This window comes from Alnus glutinosa, chromosome 9 (assembly GCF_958979055.1).
Source record: "Alnus glutinosa chromosome 9, dhAlnGlut1.1, whole genome shotgun sequence".
In the NCBI taxonomy this organism is placed as follows: Eukaryota; Viridiplantae; Streptophyta; class Magnoliopsida; order Fagales; family Betulaceae; genus Alnus; species Alnus glutinosa.
This window is the reverse complement of record NC_084894.1, coordinates 11,392,778-11,405,874: the sequence shown is the minus strand read 5'-3', so window position 1 is coordinate 11,405,874 and position 13,097 is coordinate 11,392,778. Positions and strand designations below refer to the sequence as shown.

At 35.8% G+C, this 13,097-nt stretch overlaps 1 protein-coding gene across 1 annotated transcript; it reads left to right on the top strand.

Moving 5' to 3' along the window:
• Positions 1–11,158: 11,158 nt before the first annotated feature.
• Positions 11,159–12,713, top strand: LOC133878602 (geranylgeranyl diphosphate reductase, chloroplastic-like). The gene has a single exon (XM_062317169.1). It carries the CDS (start codon positions 11,280–11,282, stop codon positions 12,615–12,617), a length of 1,338 nt encoding a protein of 445 aa, XP_062173153.1. The 5' UTR covers positions 11,159–11,279; the 3' UTR covers positions 12,618–12,713.
• The last annotated feature ends 384 nt before the right edge of the window (positions 12,714–13,097 follow it).

Here is a 13,097-nt window from a genome sequence, read left to right as displayed (position 1 = left end):
GAGAGAGAGTAGGTAAGACTTCTACATCAAAGTATGTGCAATTAAAAAGTTTAAGCAATTAAGTTTTATCCTATAAAATGGACTTTAAACATTTATATTTTATAATATGTGAATATATGATTTGGTATTTTGGTTGACCAAACTATAAGACGCCTAATAATAACTAATGAAGCAATTAAGAATTTTCAACAACTTTCCTCTTTTAAGTGAGGAAAGAAAAGCACAATCATGATGACAAAGTTAAAAAAAAAAGGCTCACTTATGTGATTATGTCAACTTCTTTATTGTGATATTCACTTTCTCGAAAAAGTTCACTTTTATCATGCTTTCACTTTTTATCATGCTCTTTTGTGTTCATAATAGTTAGAGAGAGAGAGAGAGAGAGAAGCATTACAAAAAGACTAAGTAGGGGAATATCAAATGTGACAAACTTGTCAGCGTTTGAACGGCACAAAACTTTTAATTTCATGTTGGGTTCATATCAGGTTCGTGGGTAATATAAAAAATTATCTTCCTAAATTTTAGGGTGACATCATCTTAATTCTATAGTAATGCACTAAATAACATTATTCTTTTCAAAATTGGATTCAAGTGAGATATTTTCTTTAATTTTGTTCAAAAATGCACTTTTAACCTACAGAATTGCATGGCCAAACGGACTAAAGATGGGGTTTGGAAATTTCTATAATTTGGATCTTGATTTGTAGCCATCGTACTGTTTTTGGATAAGAATTTTTTGAGATGGGAGTCTTCTGTTCAAACAGAAATTTTCTTTTTAGGATTCCTATAATTTGAAATGCATCAAGAAAGAATCCAAAACATAAAATACTTTTCAAAATTCAAAACTTTTTTATAAAACTTTTCGCACATTCTTCTTGTAAGAATATTTTGACAACTTATATATTGTTAAAAGAAACTTAAGAGGGGCAGGCTACGTGACAATCCTTAGTTGAGGAGACTGGGGTGGTTGGACGGCCATCCGATTTGGTCATGGGGTGTTTTGAAAATGAGATTCAATAGTCTCTTTTTTACATGATTGACATATAGAGATCAAAATGTACATTCCAAAACAATATTCAGGATTGAGAGAATAGCAGTCCCATTGCAAGGGCGTGAAATTTGCAACATTTGATCAGGTCCCCAAATTCTGGTAAAAATATTTTGGACTGGAAGTCACAGTAACAAATTCATGACGGTGATGAATTTTTTTTTTTGTTTTTTTGTTTTTTTGGTCTGAAGATAACACCATGACTAAAGAAATAACGATGAACTCGATCAATTGCATTTGTTGTGTTAACTATGTATATCAAAATCAAGATCAGTAAACCTAATTGACCTATGTGTAAGGGAATGCATTGACACAATCTCTGAATCTCACAGTGATGTAGCCATGTAGGATTTTGAACAAGCAGGCAACTGAGACAAGCATCACAGATTATCGGATGATTCGGATTATGATTTTATAATTTATAGTTTATACCCACAAATCCACAATAATGAGGCTATAAAAAATTGAAAATAGAAATCAACTAACATATTACCGGCAGACCCGGCGGTACCGGACGCGACATCGGCCGGAGAGAGAGCGGAACGCTGGTAGAGAGACGGGGAGAACGGAGGCTTGAGAGAGAGAGAGAGCGTCGAGCGCGGGCTGCACGACGACTTGCGGACTTGGCGAGGCTGAAGGAGAAGAGAAGGGTGGTGGCGCGGCGGCGCGGCGACTCGGCGAGGCTGAAGGAAAAGAGAAGGGCGGCGGCTGAAGGGAAAGAAAAAGCTAGGGTTTGCTCACTTTTCCGATTTTGATTTTTGAATCTTTTGAGTTTTGACGTTTTGTTTGTTTTTCTACTTTTTTGAGCTTTTTTTACTTTTCTAAACTTTGAATCTTTTGTTTTCAGATAATAATTAAATAATAAATTAATAATTTGCCCATTTGGAAATTGGATTTCCTTTCGGGCTTTCAGGCGCTTTCCACTTTTCCAGCCTTTCTTTCCCGATTACTTTTCCTGTTTTCCAATTTCCAGCTTTCCCCTCCCCCCAACTTTATTAAGTTTATTTCTCATTCGGTAATTTACTAATTTCAGATTTCACTATTTCAAACTTTCAGTAATTCTACTAATTATTCTACAGTTTCTACAATTCTACTAATTCGGTTCGGCCATTCGGCCCATTCCAGATTTCCATTTTTCCACCTTTCGGCTTTCTCCGGTTTTTTTTTTTTTTTAATTTTAAAAAAAAAAAAAAAAAAAAAACCTAATCGTGTATGGCGGGTCACCCGCGACCCGACCCGCCAGACCAATATAAACGGGTCATAAACGGGTCGACCCGTTTATGACCCAAACCCGTTTAAGGTCGACCCAAACCCGCTAATTTCGTGTCGTGTTGTCGGGTCGTGTCAAAATTGCCGGCCCTAACCAAAAGCACATATAAGCTACCTTTTAACCTTCTTTCTCAATGTAAATCTCTGAAGTTTATCAAAGCATTTTCATTTGTTCAAACAAAACCACATAAACGGGCAAGACAGTACAAAACTTTGCAAAAGCAGAGTATCACCGATCATAAGGTAAGATGCTTACCTGAGATTTGGATACAAGATGCAGGAAAGAACGGTAGTCTGGAGTAGGCCAACGCCAGTGAGAAAGAGAAGAGAGGCAGAGAGAAGATGAAGAAGAAGAAGAAGAAGAAGAAAAAAAAAAAAAAAAAAGGTTTTAACATTTTAGGTGGGTATTCTTGGAATTTTTTTTTCCTTCCTGCTCAAAAATTTGGTAACTGTTTCACCAAATATTTGCTATGCGAAATCGTAATTTTGGTTTAAATTCGCACTTTTTCAATTAAGCACCTCCTAACTCGCTACCAGAAATCGTTATTTTTTTTCATGATTTTAGAAAATGCAATTTTAAATCGCAATCCCAAACAACCCACATTTTGCAATTTCCTTTAAAATCGCAGATTATTCTTGCAATAAGCAATCCCAAATGCACCATAAGTATAGAATAAATATTGAGATCTCAATAAATTATATATTTATTGAGAGTATAACCCTGAAAAGGAACAGGTACTTGAAAATAATGAGATCTTAATAAATTATGTAAGTACAAGGGAATCAATAACTTATGTAAGTACAAGAGAAATAATGAGATCTCAATAAATTAGTAGCTAAGAAATGTGTAATTTTTCGCTTAATAACAAAATTCAACAACTATGATGACTTCATAAAAGTAGAGGAAATACTGGTACATAGTCACTGTCGGACAATAAACCACTATAAATGGCTTTTGTGTTAAATATATTTCGTCAGTAGTAGAGTGAGTCTTGAGATCAAAATGACAGAGGTTGACGCATTGATGAATCAAACACTGCCACAACGTACAGATATGTGATTTGTTGAAGCATTCAATAAATAAATAATGGAGAAGGATCCTCCCCATTTCAAATTGGTTATACAAGAAAGGTAAAATTGTTTAAAAAAATAAAATAAAAATAACAATTTTATCCCTATTATTATAACCAACCAACTCTTGAAAGAACACTAAATAAGGTCCTTACTTTTAGAAGAACAAAATTGTTATTTCTTTTCTCTTTTTTTAACAATTTTATCCCTCTAATATTTAAAAACCTCTCCTCTCTATTTCAAATCATTCTCCGTGAACAAGGTACTTTCTGATAAGCTTGATTGCCATTAATTGCACCACTCTTTAAGCTTGCAGACTCTATAGTCAAAATATACAACTGTAGACTTCGAGTCTAAAACGCCTATTAGCAAAATGGATTAAATATTTTTTCTCTTGTAGTATTTGTTAAATCCTTTTCTAAGAACACATCCATTTCTCCTTCACTCAGCTCTCAAAATGTAGTGTTTAAACGTCTTTCTAAGAGGCCCAACCCCTCTCTCCTTCCCTCATTCGCAAAATATGCTCTCAAGATGTATAACAACTACCTCTTTTTGCCTAATATTCCAATGAAAAGTTTCCAATTTCAGCTTAATTTTCAGCCACCAACCTTTAATCTGCTCAAAGAGGCACATCGCCTCCCTCAACCGATAGTACATTTTGTCTTGCTTTTCTTTTCTCTCTTGGTTTTTTTTTTTTTTTAATGAATCATATGATTTTTTATTATTATTAAAACTTGATTTTTAAAAAAAAAAAAACAAAAAACTTGTATAGAGCTTTGCCAAACTTCTCGCTGAAGTTGATGAAATGGATGAAGCAAGAAGAGCTGTATTAAATATATAAGAATTCGATGAAGACAGGAAATCTTCTCGTTTTGGGCGAGAAGGGAAAAATAATTATGCGAGACATAGCCAACCACCTGTGCAAACTTCACCACGCAGGATATTACGGTAGAGAGCTGAAGGATCGGGTGTTCATCTATCCTCCGAAAATGTATATCAAATTTTCATATCCTGTGAATGTCCAGAGGATGAGTCAATACTTCATACGGGTATCCAAAACGACAGCTTTCAGTTTCGATCCTTTGTGGGTATGCTGTTATTCAATGAACCGCAGATGTGGAGGGGTTGAAGAGAATAAGGTGAAATGTTTTCCAATAGATATTCAATTCTTTGTTTCCAATGTCTTCTTACTTGTTTTGAGTCAAGGTGATTTGTTGATGGTAAAATATCATAGTTTTTTTTTTTTTTTTTTTTTTTTTTTTTGTTATATGACCCTGCAACCTTCAACGCTGTGGATAAAATAAGATTCATCCACCTAATCATGGAATTCCGTAACAAAAAACGTAGGTATTTTCAATTGCATGTCGGGTTGAATAAATCTGCTTATATGTTAAGGGACTGTAAAGCAAAATTATATCCCAACTCTTGTTTGCATACTACTATGGAACAAACCTTACAATCTCTTCCAATGAGTGATGTTGATCATTGTGTTTATTTTCCTAGATTTATTCGGAATGTCCATCATCACTTCATTGAAAATTGTGGCAAAACGGTATTTAGTTTCATTTAAATTTGTCAATTTGGATAATTAAATAACTTGTCTATATTAATACATTTTTTTTTGTTTTTTATTTAATGACAGTTTAAATTTCACAATGAGTTTGATTCACAAATCGATATTTTATATCTGGCGTATTGTTTAAAGATCTTAGATGCAACTATGAGAGCTTTTCACAACACTGAGAAGTTGTTTGGTTGTAGATTGTTTGACATGATTAATAAATTGTCGTTCGGGTTTAAACCAGGAACATACTTAGAGCCACTACAGGTAGTTTGTATGATTAATTTACAATTTATGATTATTATTTTTTAAACTTTTATTTGCATTCTGTGACAATCCACTTATTGTCTGAATTCAAAAATGGTGACTTGTGATCAGAAATTAAGAAGAAGGGAGTTGACCAAGACCAAAGAAGCGAGGTTTGTGTAAGTTCTATTTTGTTTTAAATCGGGTTTTTTGTTATAGACTTGAATGTATGGTCTTTTTTATAAACTTGAGAGTAGTATGGTCTTTTCCTATATATTTCTTTTTAACTTATATAATTTATTGATATCTCAATATTTCTCCCATACTTACATAATTTATTGAGATCTCATTATTTTCAAATACCTATTCCTATTTAGGAATACCTGAAAATAATGAGATCTCAATCAATTATGTAAGTATATAAGACATATATTGAAATCTCAATAAATTAGTAGCTATGGAATGTGTAATTTTTTGCTTTACAACAAAATTCAACAGCTGTGATGACTTGATGAAAGTAAAGGAATTACTGAAAATACTGGTTCGTAGTCACTGTCGGACAATAAACCACAATAAATGGCTTTGGTATTAAATATATTTCGTCAAAAGTAGAGTGAGTCTTGAGATCAAAATGACCGAGGTTGACGCATTGATGAATCAAATACTGCCCACATACAGATATGTGACCAATTGAAGCATTTGATAAATCAATAATGGAGAAGGATCCTCTCCATTTTAAATTGGTTATACAAGAAGGGTAAAATTGTTTAAAAAAATGAAAATAAAAAATGACAATTTCATCCCTATTATTATAACCAACCGACTCTTGAAAGAACACTGAACAAGGCTTTACTTTTAGAAGGACAAAATTGTTATTTTTATTTTTATTTTTTTTAACAATTTAACCCTTCTAATATTAAAAAACCGCTCCTCTCCATTTCAAATCTCTCTCCCTAAACAAGGTCTTTTCTGACAAGCTTGATTCCCATTAATTGCACGACTCTCTAAGCTTGCAGACTCTATAGTCAAAAGGTACAATTGTAGACAGGTGCAAAATGAACGCCAATTAGCAAAATGGATTAAATGTCCTTTTCTCGTAGTGTTTGTTAAATTCCTTTCTAAGAACCCATCCCCTCTCTCCTTCCATCATCTCTCAAAATCTCGTAGTGTTTAAATGTCTAAGGAACCCAACCCCTCTCTTCTTCCCTCACTCGCAAAATTTGTTCTCATGATGTATAACTACTACCTCATTTGTCTAATATACCAACTAAAAGTTTACGATTTCAGCATAGTTTTCAACCACCAACCCTTAGTCTGCCTAAAGGGTTTTGGCGCCTCCCTCAACCAATGGTACATTTTTTCTTGCTTGTCTTTTTTTTTTTTTTTTTTTTTAATGAATGAAATGAATTTTTTTTTATCATTATTATTATAACCTGATTTTTTTTTTTGAAAAAAAAGTGTTCATTGATCCTCCGAAAATGTATATCACATTTCCGTATCCTGTAGAATGTCCAGAGGACGAATCAATACTCCGTACATGTATCCAAAACAACAGCTTTCATTTTCGATCCTTTGTGAGTATGTTGTTATTCAATGAGCCGTAGAAGTAGAGGGTTGAAGACAATAAGTTGAAATGTTTTCCAATAGAGATTCAATTCTTTCATTCCAATGTCTTTTTACTAGGTTTGAATCAGGGTGATTTGTAGATGGTAAAAGATCATAGCTTTTTTTTTTGTTATATCACCTTGCGACCTTTGACGCTGTGGATAAAATAAAATTCATCCACCTAATAATAGAATTCTGTAACAAAAAACACAGGTATTTCAATTACATGTCAATTCCGTAACAAAATCTGCTTATATGTTAAGGGACTAGAAAGCAAAATCATATCACAGCTCTTGTTTGCATACTACTATGGAGCAAACCTTACAATCTCTTCCAATGAGTGATGTTGATCATGGTGGTTATTTTCCTGAATTTATTCAGAACGTCCATTATCACTTCATTGACAATTGTGGCAATAAGGTATTTAGTTTAATTTAAATTTGTCAGTTTGGATAATTAAATAACTTGTATATATTAATACAAATTTTATTTTTTTGGTTTTTATTTAATGACAATTGAAATTTCACGAGGAGTTTGATTCACAAATCGATATGTTGTATTCAGCGTATTGTTTAAAGATCTTAGATGTAGCTTTGAGAACTTTTCACAACACTGAGAAGCTATTTTGGTTGCATATTGTTTGAAGTGATTAATAAATTGTCATTTGGGTTTAAACCAAGAACATACTTAAAAGCACTGTAGGTAGTTTGTATGATTAATTTATAAGTTATTATTATTAGTATTATTTAACTTTTATTTGCATTATTTGACAATCCACTTATTGTTTGAATTCGAAAATGGTGACTTATGATCAGGAATGAAGAAAAATGGGCTGACCTAGACCAAAGAAGCAAGGTTTGCGTAAGTTCTATTTTGTTTTGAATTGGGTTTTTTGTTATTGACTTGAATGTAGCATGATCTTTTTTATGAACTTGACAATAGTATTGTATTTTGTTATATATTTTATTTTAACATATATAATTTATTAAAATCTCAATATTTCTCATGTATTTACATAATTTATTGAGATCTCATTATTTTCAGGTACCTTATTATCTTTAAGGAATACCTGAAAATAATGAGATCTCAATAAATTATGTAAGTATATGAGAAATATTTAGATCTCAATAAATTATATATTTATTAAGAGTTACACCTGAAAAGGAACAGGTGCCTAAAAATAATTAGATCACAATAAATTATGTAAATACAGAAGGAATAATGAGATCTCAATAAATTAGTAGCTAAAGAATGTGTAGTTTTTCGTTTTACAACAAAATTCAACGACTGTGAGACTTGATGAAATCGAAGAAAATATTAGTATGTAGTCAATGTCGGACAATAAACCACAATAAATGGCTTTGGTGTTAAATATATTTCGTCAATAATAGAGTGAGTCTGGAGATCAAAATGACCGAGGTTGACGCATTGATGACTCAAACACTGCCACGCGTACAGATATGTGATCTGTTGAAGCATTTAATAAATCAATAAGAAAAATGTTAGATTTACAACACCAATACAACAACTGTACAACAATCCCTCACATGAGGGTGGGTCCCACATACTGGGACCCACCCTCATGTGAAGGGTTGTTGTACAGTTGTTGTATTGGTATTGTACAAGAATCAAATCACAATCAATAATGGAGAAGGATCCTCCCCATTTCAAATTGGTTATACAAAAAGGGTAAAATTGTTTAAAAAAATGACAATTTTATCCCTATTATTATAACCAACCGACTCTTGACAGAACACTGAAAATTTTAGGAGAAAGGGAGGACAAAAAGAAAAAGGTAAAATTTGTAGGAATAAAAGTAATTTTGGAGTGTCCATTTCATAAAAATAAAGTCATAAGAAATTTTCAAAATTTATAACATTTTTAAAATTTCGCAGGGGCCTAGAATCCCCCAAGGTTAGGGGCAGTTCTACTTCTTATTATAAGACTATATAGGTCAACCTTAATCCGGCATATTTAATTAAATGGTCAGAACCTTGAATCTTAATCTGTTAATTTCGTATCGCGTTCGCGGGTCGTGTAAAAAATTGGCATCCCTTCTATACAATGTCGGGTTCACGTTCTGTCGAGTCATGTGTGTTCGACTATATAGATCAACCATAACTTAACCTATTTAACTAAACCGGTCATCTGTTAATTTCATGGGGGTTCGCGAGTTGTTTTAAAAATTTGCTTGCCCTACCCATAAGTATAATAATTGGTCATCATGTTGTTTATTTAATGATGCACTCGTTGAGGATCTATCCAAATCTTATACAAAGTAGTTATGATCATTTGAAATGTAGTTAAGTTATTTTATGATGCACATGTATGTTAGACAAATACAAATTCCAGGATATGAGGAGCGCATGCTGCGGGGCAGGCTTGCACAGAGAGATGATCGAGTGTCTGTCACCAGATATGGCGTGCAACCAAGCTTCAAATTATGTGTGGTACTGGGACTTGTACAACCCTATACGGGCAGTTGACTCCTTGTTAGCCGATTCTATATTTATATATAGATATATTATTGCATGTGTTGATATATATATATATATATACCTTCTCCTTACAAGCTCCCAGGGATTGATGTCTATCAATTTTTCCCGATTTTGATTGGGATGAAAACTTTCCTCGCCCATCTTCGATGGCACACCCGGCCAAACTACAGGCTCCTGTAGAAGAACAGCTGAAAGTGAAGGTTGACAAGGATGATGATGATGATGGGGTCGTCGATCAGGTATTGTGTCAGTCTCAAAGCCAGGGTTGTCTGGGATTTTGGTGTGATCAGCTGTCGTCGAAAGTGAAATACGTAACTCGAATTCCTCAGACTGCCCATCATCGTCATTACCCAGCGCTATTTCGATGTATGATTCTTCATCATCATCATCATCGGCACTTGCAAAATCGTCATCCTCGGAGAAAACTGCCGGAGCGGAGTTGAAATCACAGCAGGTGAAGAAGCAGAAACTGTCTTCGCGGTCTAGCTGATCTCGCGACTAATTGATGCTAATGCCCATCACAATACCAAGGACGAATTAACGAAGCTGTTGAAGCAATTAAAGTTAAGCTATTCCACAGTACTTGTGAATTGTGATTTGTGAAGGTTGGTGCAAAAACAACTTTGGGCAGTCAACATATTTATAAGTCATCAATTTGGATAGTCTAGTCTAATTAAGATTATTGGAATACTTTATTTTCTCGTTGGACCACGGCCCACTGGACTACTCTACTATAAACTCTCAAGGTGGTCCAACCTTTGATTGTAAGCATGCGCGTTCACAACAGTATCCGCTCCAGAAGTAGGGAAATTTTTGTTGCCTTCGTCTCCGCCCATTTATATATGAGATAATTGCATTATTGATTTTCTGTGGTATGTTATAATTATTTTTTATTCTTTATGATTTAAAAAGTTCATGGGAGGTCCTTATAGTAAGCAATAATTACAAATCGATCATTGGCATCAAATTCCGTTAAAATTTTTGACAGATTATGTTAAATGCCACGTCAGCGCCACTTCAGACCAATAAGAATGCGGCACGTGTCCATCTTAATAAAAAAAAAATTATTAAAAAATAAATAAATATACTTATTTTTTAAAAAAATATTAAAATTCAAATTCAAACAAAAAACAAAAAAAAAAAAAAACAAAAAAGCAAGGGGTGGTTTGACGTGGCATTTAACAAAATTTGTCAAAAAATTTAACAAAATTTGACGCCATAGATCGATATGTAATTATTGCTTACCACAAGGACCTCCTATGAACTTTTTAAACTATAAAGAGTGAAAAATAATTATGGCATACCGCATGGACCAATTGTACAATTATTATTATATATATATATTCAAACAAGTCCTTTCTCAATTCTCACAACTCACAAGTAACAATGACGTACGAACCCACCCATACATATATATATATATATATATATAAACGAGAGTCTTGAGTCTCCCTACTATGAAGTTGAATTTTGAATGAAATTGGGGCGGTCTATCTTAATCCATCGTTTTCTCCAAGGAATAAAGATCCACAGAAATTTGAATCACTAATGTGAGAAAACCTATATAAAATTCATATGATCTATAATCTTAACATTCGGACAAATAAATTAAATCTCAAATTAACTCTCTCACCTCTAATTTCTACCCATATTGCTAATAATTTGAACAACTAAATTTACAACCATTCGCTGGTAGACTCCCATTTTGTCCTTTTGTACGCCAGAAGTCCTTGAAAGCATGGTAAAATAATAAAATAACAAATTTAAAAACAGGGAAAACTGGAATCCAATGTTAAAGTTGTCTGATCGGAAACGAAACCAAGTAAAATATTATTCAAATATTGCATCCATCACTTCACTTTATACTAAACCTAATGCACGAATTCAAAAAACTTCACCATCCATCTCCAGCTTCTCCGCAGCTCGCGATTGCATTGCTTTCTCGTAATCAAACCCTAGAAACTCAGAAACCACCCCCCCAATGGCGTCGCTATCCCACCCGTTCCACACCAGCACCACCTTCTATCTTCCCCTCCATACCAAGACTAAAACCCACTCTCGCTCTCTCACCATCAAGGCCTCCAAGTCCACCAACCCACCCCTCCCCGGCCGCAAGCTCCGCGCCGCGGTCATAGGCGGCGGCCCTGCTGGATCCTCCACGGCAGAGGCCCTGGCGGCCGGCGGCGTGGAGACCTTCCTCTTCGAGCGCAGCCCACCCTCGACCGCCAAGCCCTGCGGCGGCGCCATCCCGCTCTGCATGCTCAGCGAGTTCGACATTCCCTCCCACCTCATCGACCGCCACGTCACCCAAATGAGGATCTTCTCCCCCTCCAATCTCTCAGTGGACTTCGGCAAGACCCTCAGGCCCAACGAGTTCATCGCCATGCTGCGCCGCGAAGTACTGGATTCCTTCCTCCGCTCCCGCGCCGAGTCCCGCGGCGCCAACCTCGTCTCGGCCCTCGTCACGAACCTCGAGGTCCCCACCTCTCCCGCCGCGCCGTACGTCGTGCACTACACGGCTGACAACTCGCGCCGCTCTCTGGCCGTGGACGTTGTGATCGGCGCAGACGGCGCCAATAGCCGAGTCGCCAAGTCCATCGACGCCGGGAGCTACGCCTGCGCCATCGCGTTTCAGGAGAGGATCAAACTGCCGGACGAGAAAATGGAGTACTACGAGAATCTGGCCGAGATGTACGTGGGGAGCGATGTCTCGCCCGATTTCTACGCGTGGGTATTTCCCAAATGTGACCACGTGGCAGTGGGCACGGGTACGGTGTGCGCGAAGCAGGACATAAAGTTGTTCCAGAGGGGAATCAGAGACCGGGTGAAGCCTAAAATCAACGGTGGGAAGGTGATCAAAGTGGAGGCCCACCCGATACCGGAGCATCCGCGTCCGGTGAGGGTCCGGGGGCGCGTGGCGCTTGTGGGCGATGCGGCGGGGTACGTGACCAAATGCGCGGGCGAAGGGATTTATTTTGCAGCGAAATCAGGGAGGATGTGCGGCGAAGCAATAGTGAAGGCATCCGAGGGCGGGGAGAGAATGATCAACGAGGATGATTTGAAGAGGGAGTATCTGAGAGCGTGGGACGCGAAGTACATTAGCACGTTTAGGGTTATGGACCTGCTGCAAAGGGTTTTCTACGATAGCAACGCGACTAGGGAGGCTCTGGTGGAGCTGTGTGGGGATGAGTACGTGCAGCGCATGACGTTTGAGAGCTATTTGTATAAGAGGTTAGCGGATGGGGATAGGTGGAAGGATGCGAAGATGGTATGGAATACCGTTGGGAGTCTGATTAGGTGTAGGATTGTAGGAAGGTAGTTTGAAGTGTGTAGTAGAAATGTTATTCACTGGACTGATATAAATATATTATATAATAATTATATTGACGTGACAGTAAAGATCAATTATCGATTTTTTTTTTTTTAACAGTTTTTATTGATTTAAAAGTTGATTTTTATTGTTACGTCATTTTAATTGTATGAAAATAGTATAATAGTCTGCTAAATAATATAATGTTATTTTGTTTCATGGTTTTCAAATTTCTAGGTATATTTTTCTTTTCTTTTTTTGTACTTGGATGATAATAAAAATGATGGATGTTAACCATTTTTGCCCATTTTGCTAATTAATTGGAAGGAGAAGAATAGAAGTCTAATTAATTGAAAGAAGTGCAATTGTTTTTGCCAATTGATCCATTAACCATTAGCACGTAAGATACAAGTCCAAGGGCACGTTTGAAATTGTGTTAAGAAGGTTTAAAAAATACGTTTTAATACATAAAAATTGTGTTAAGGGAAT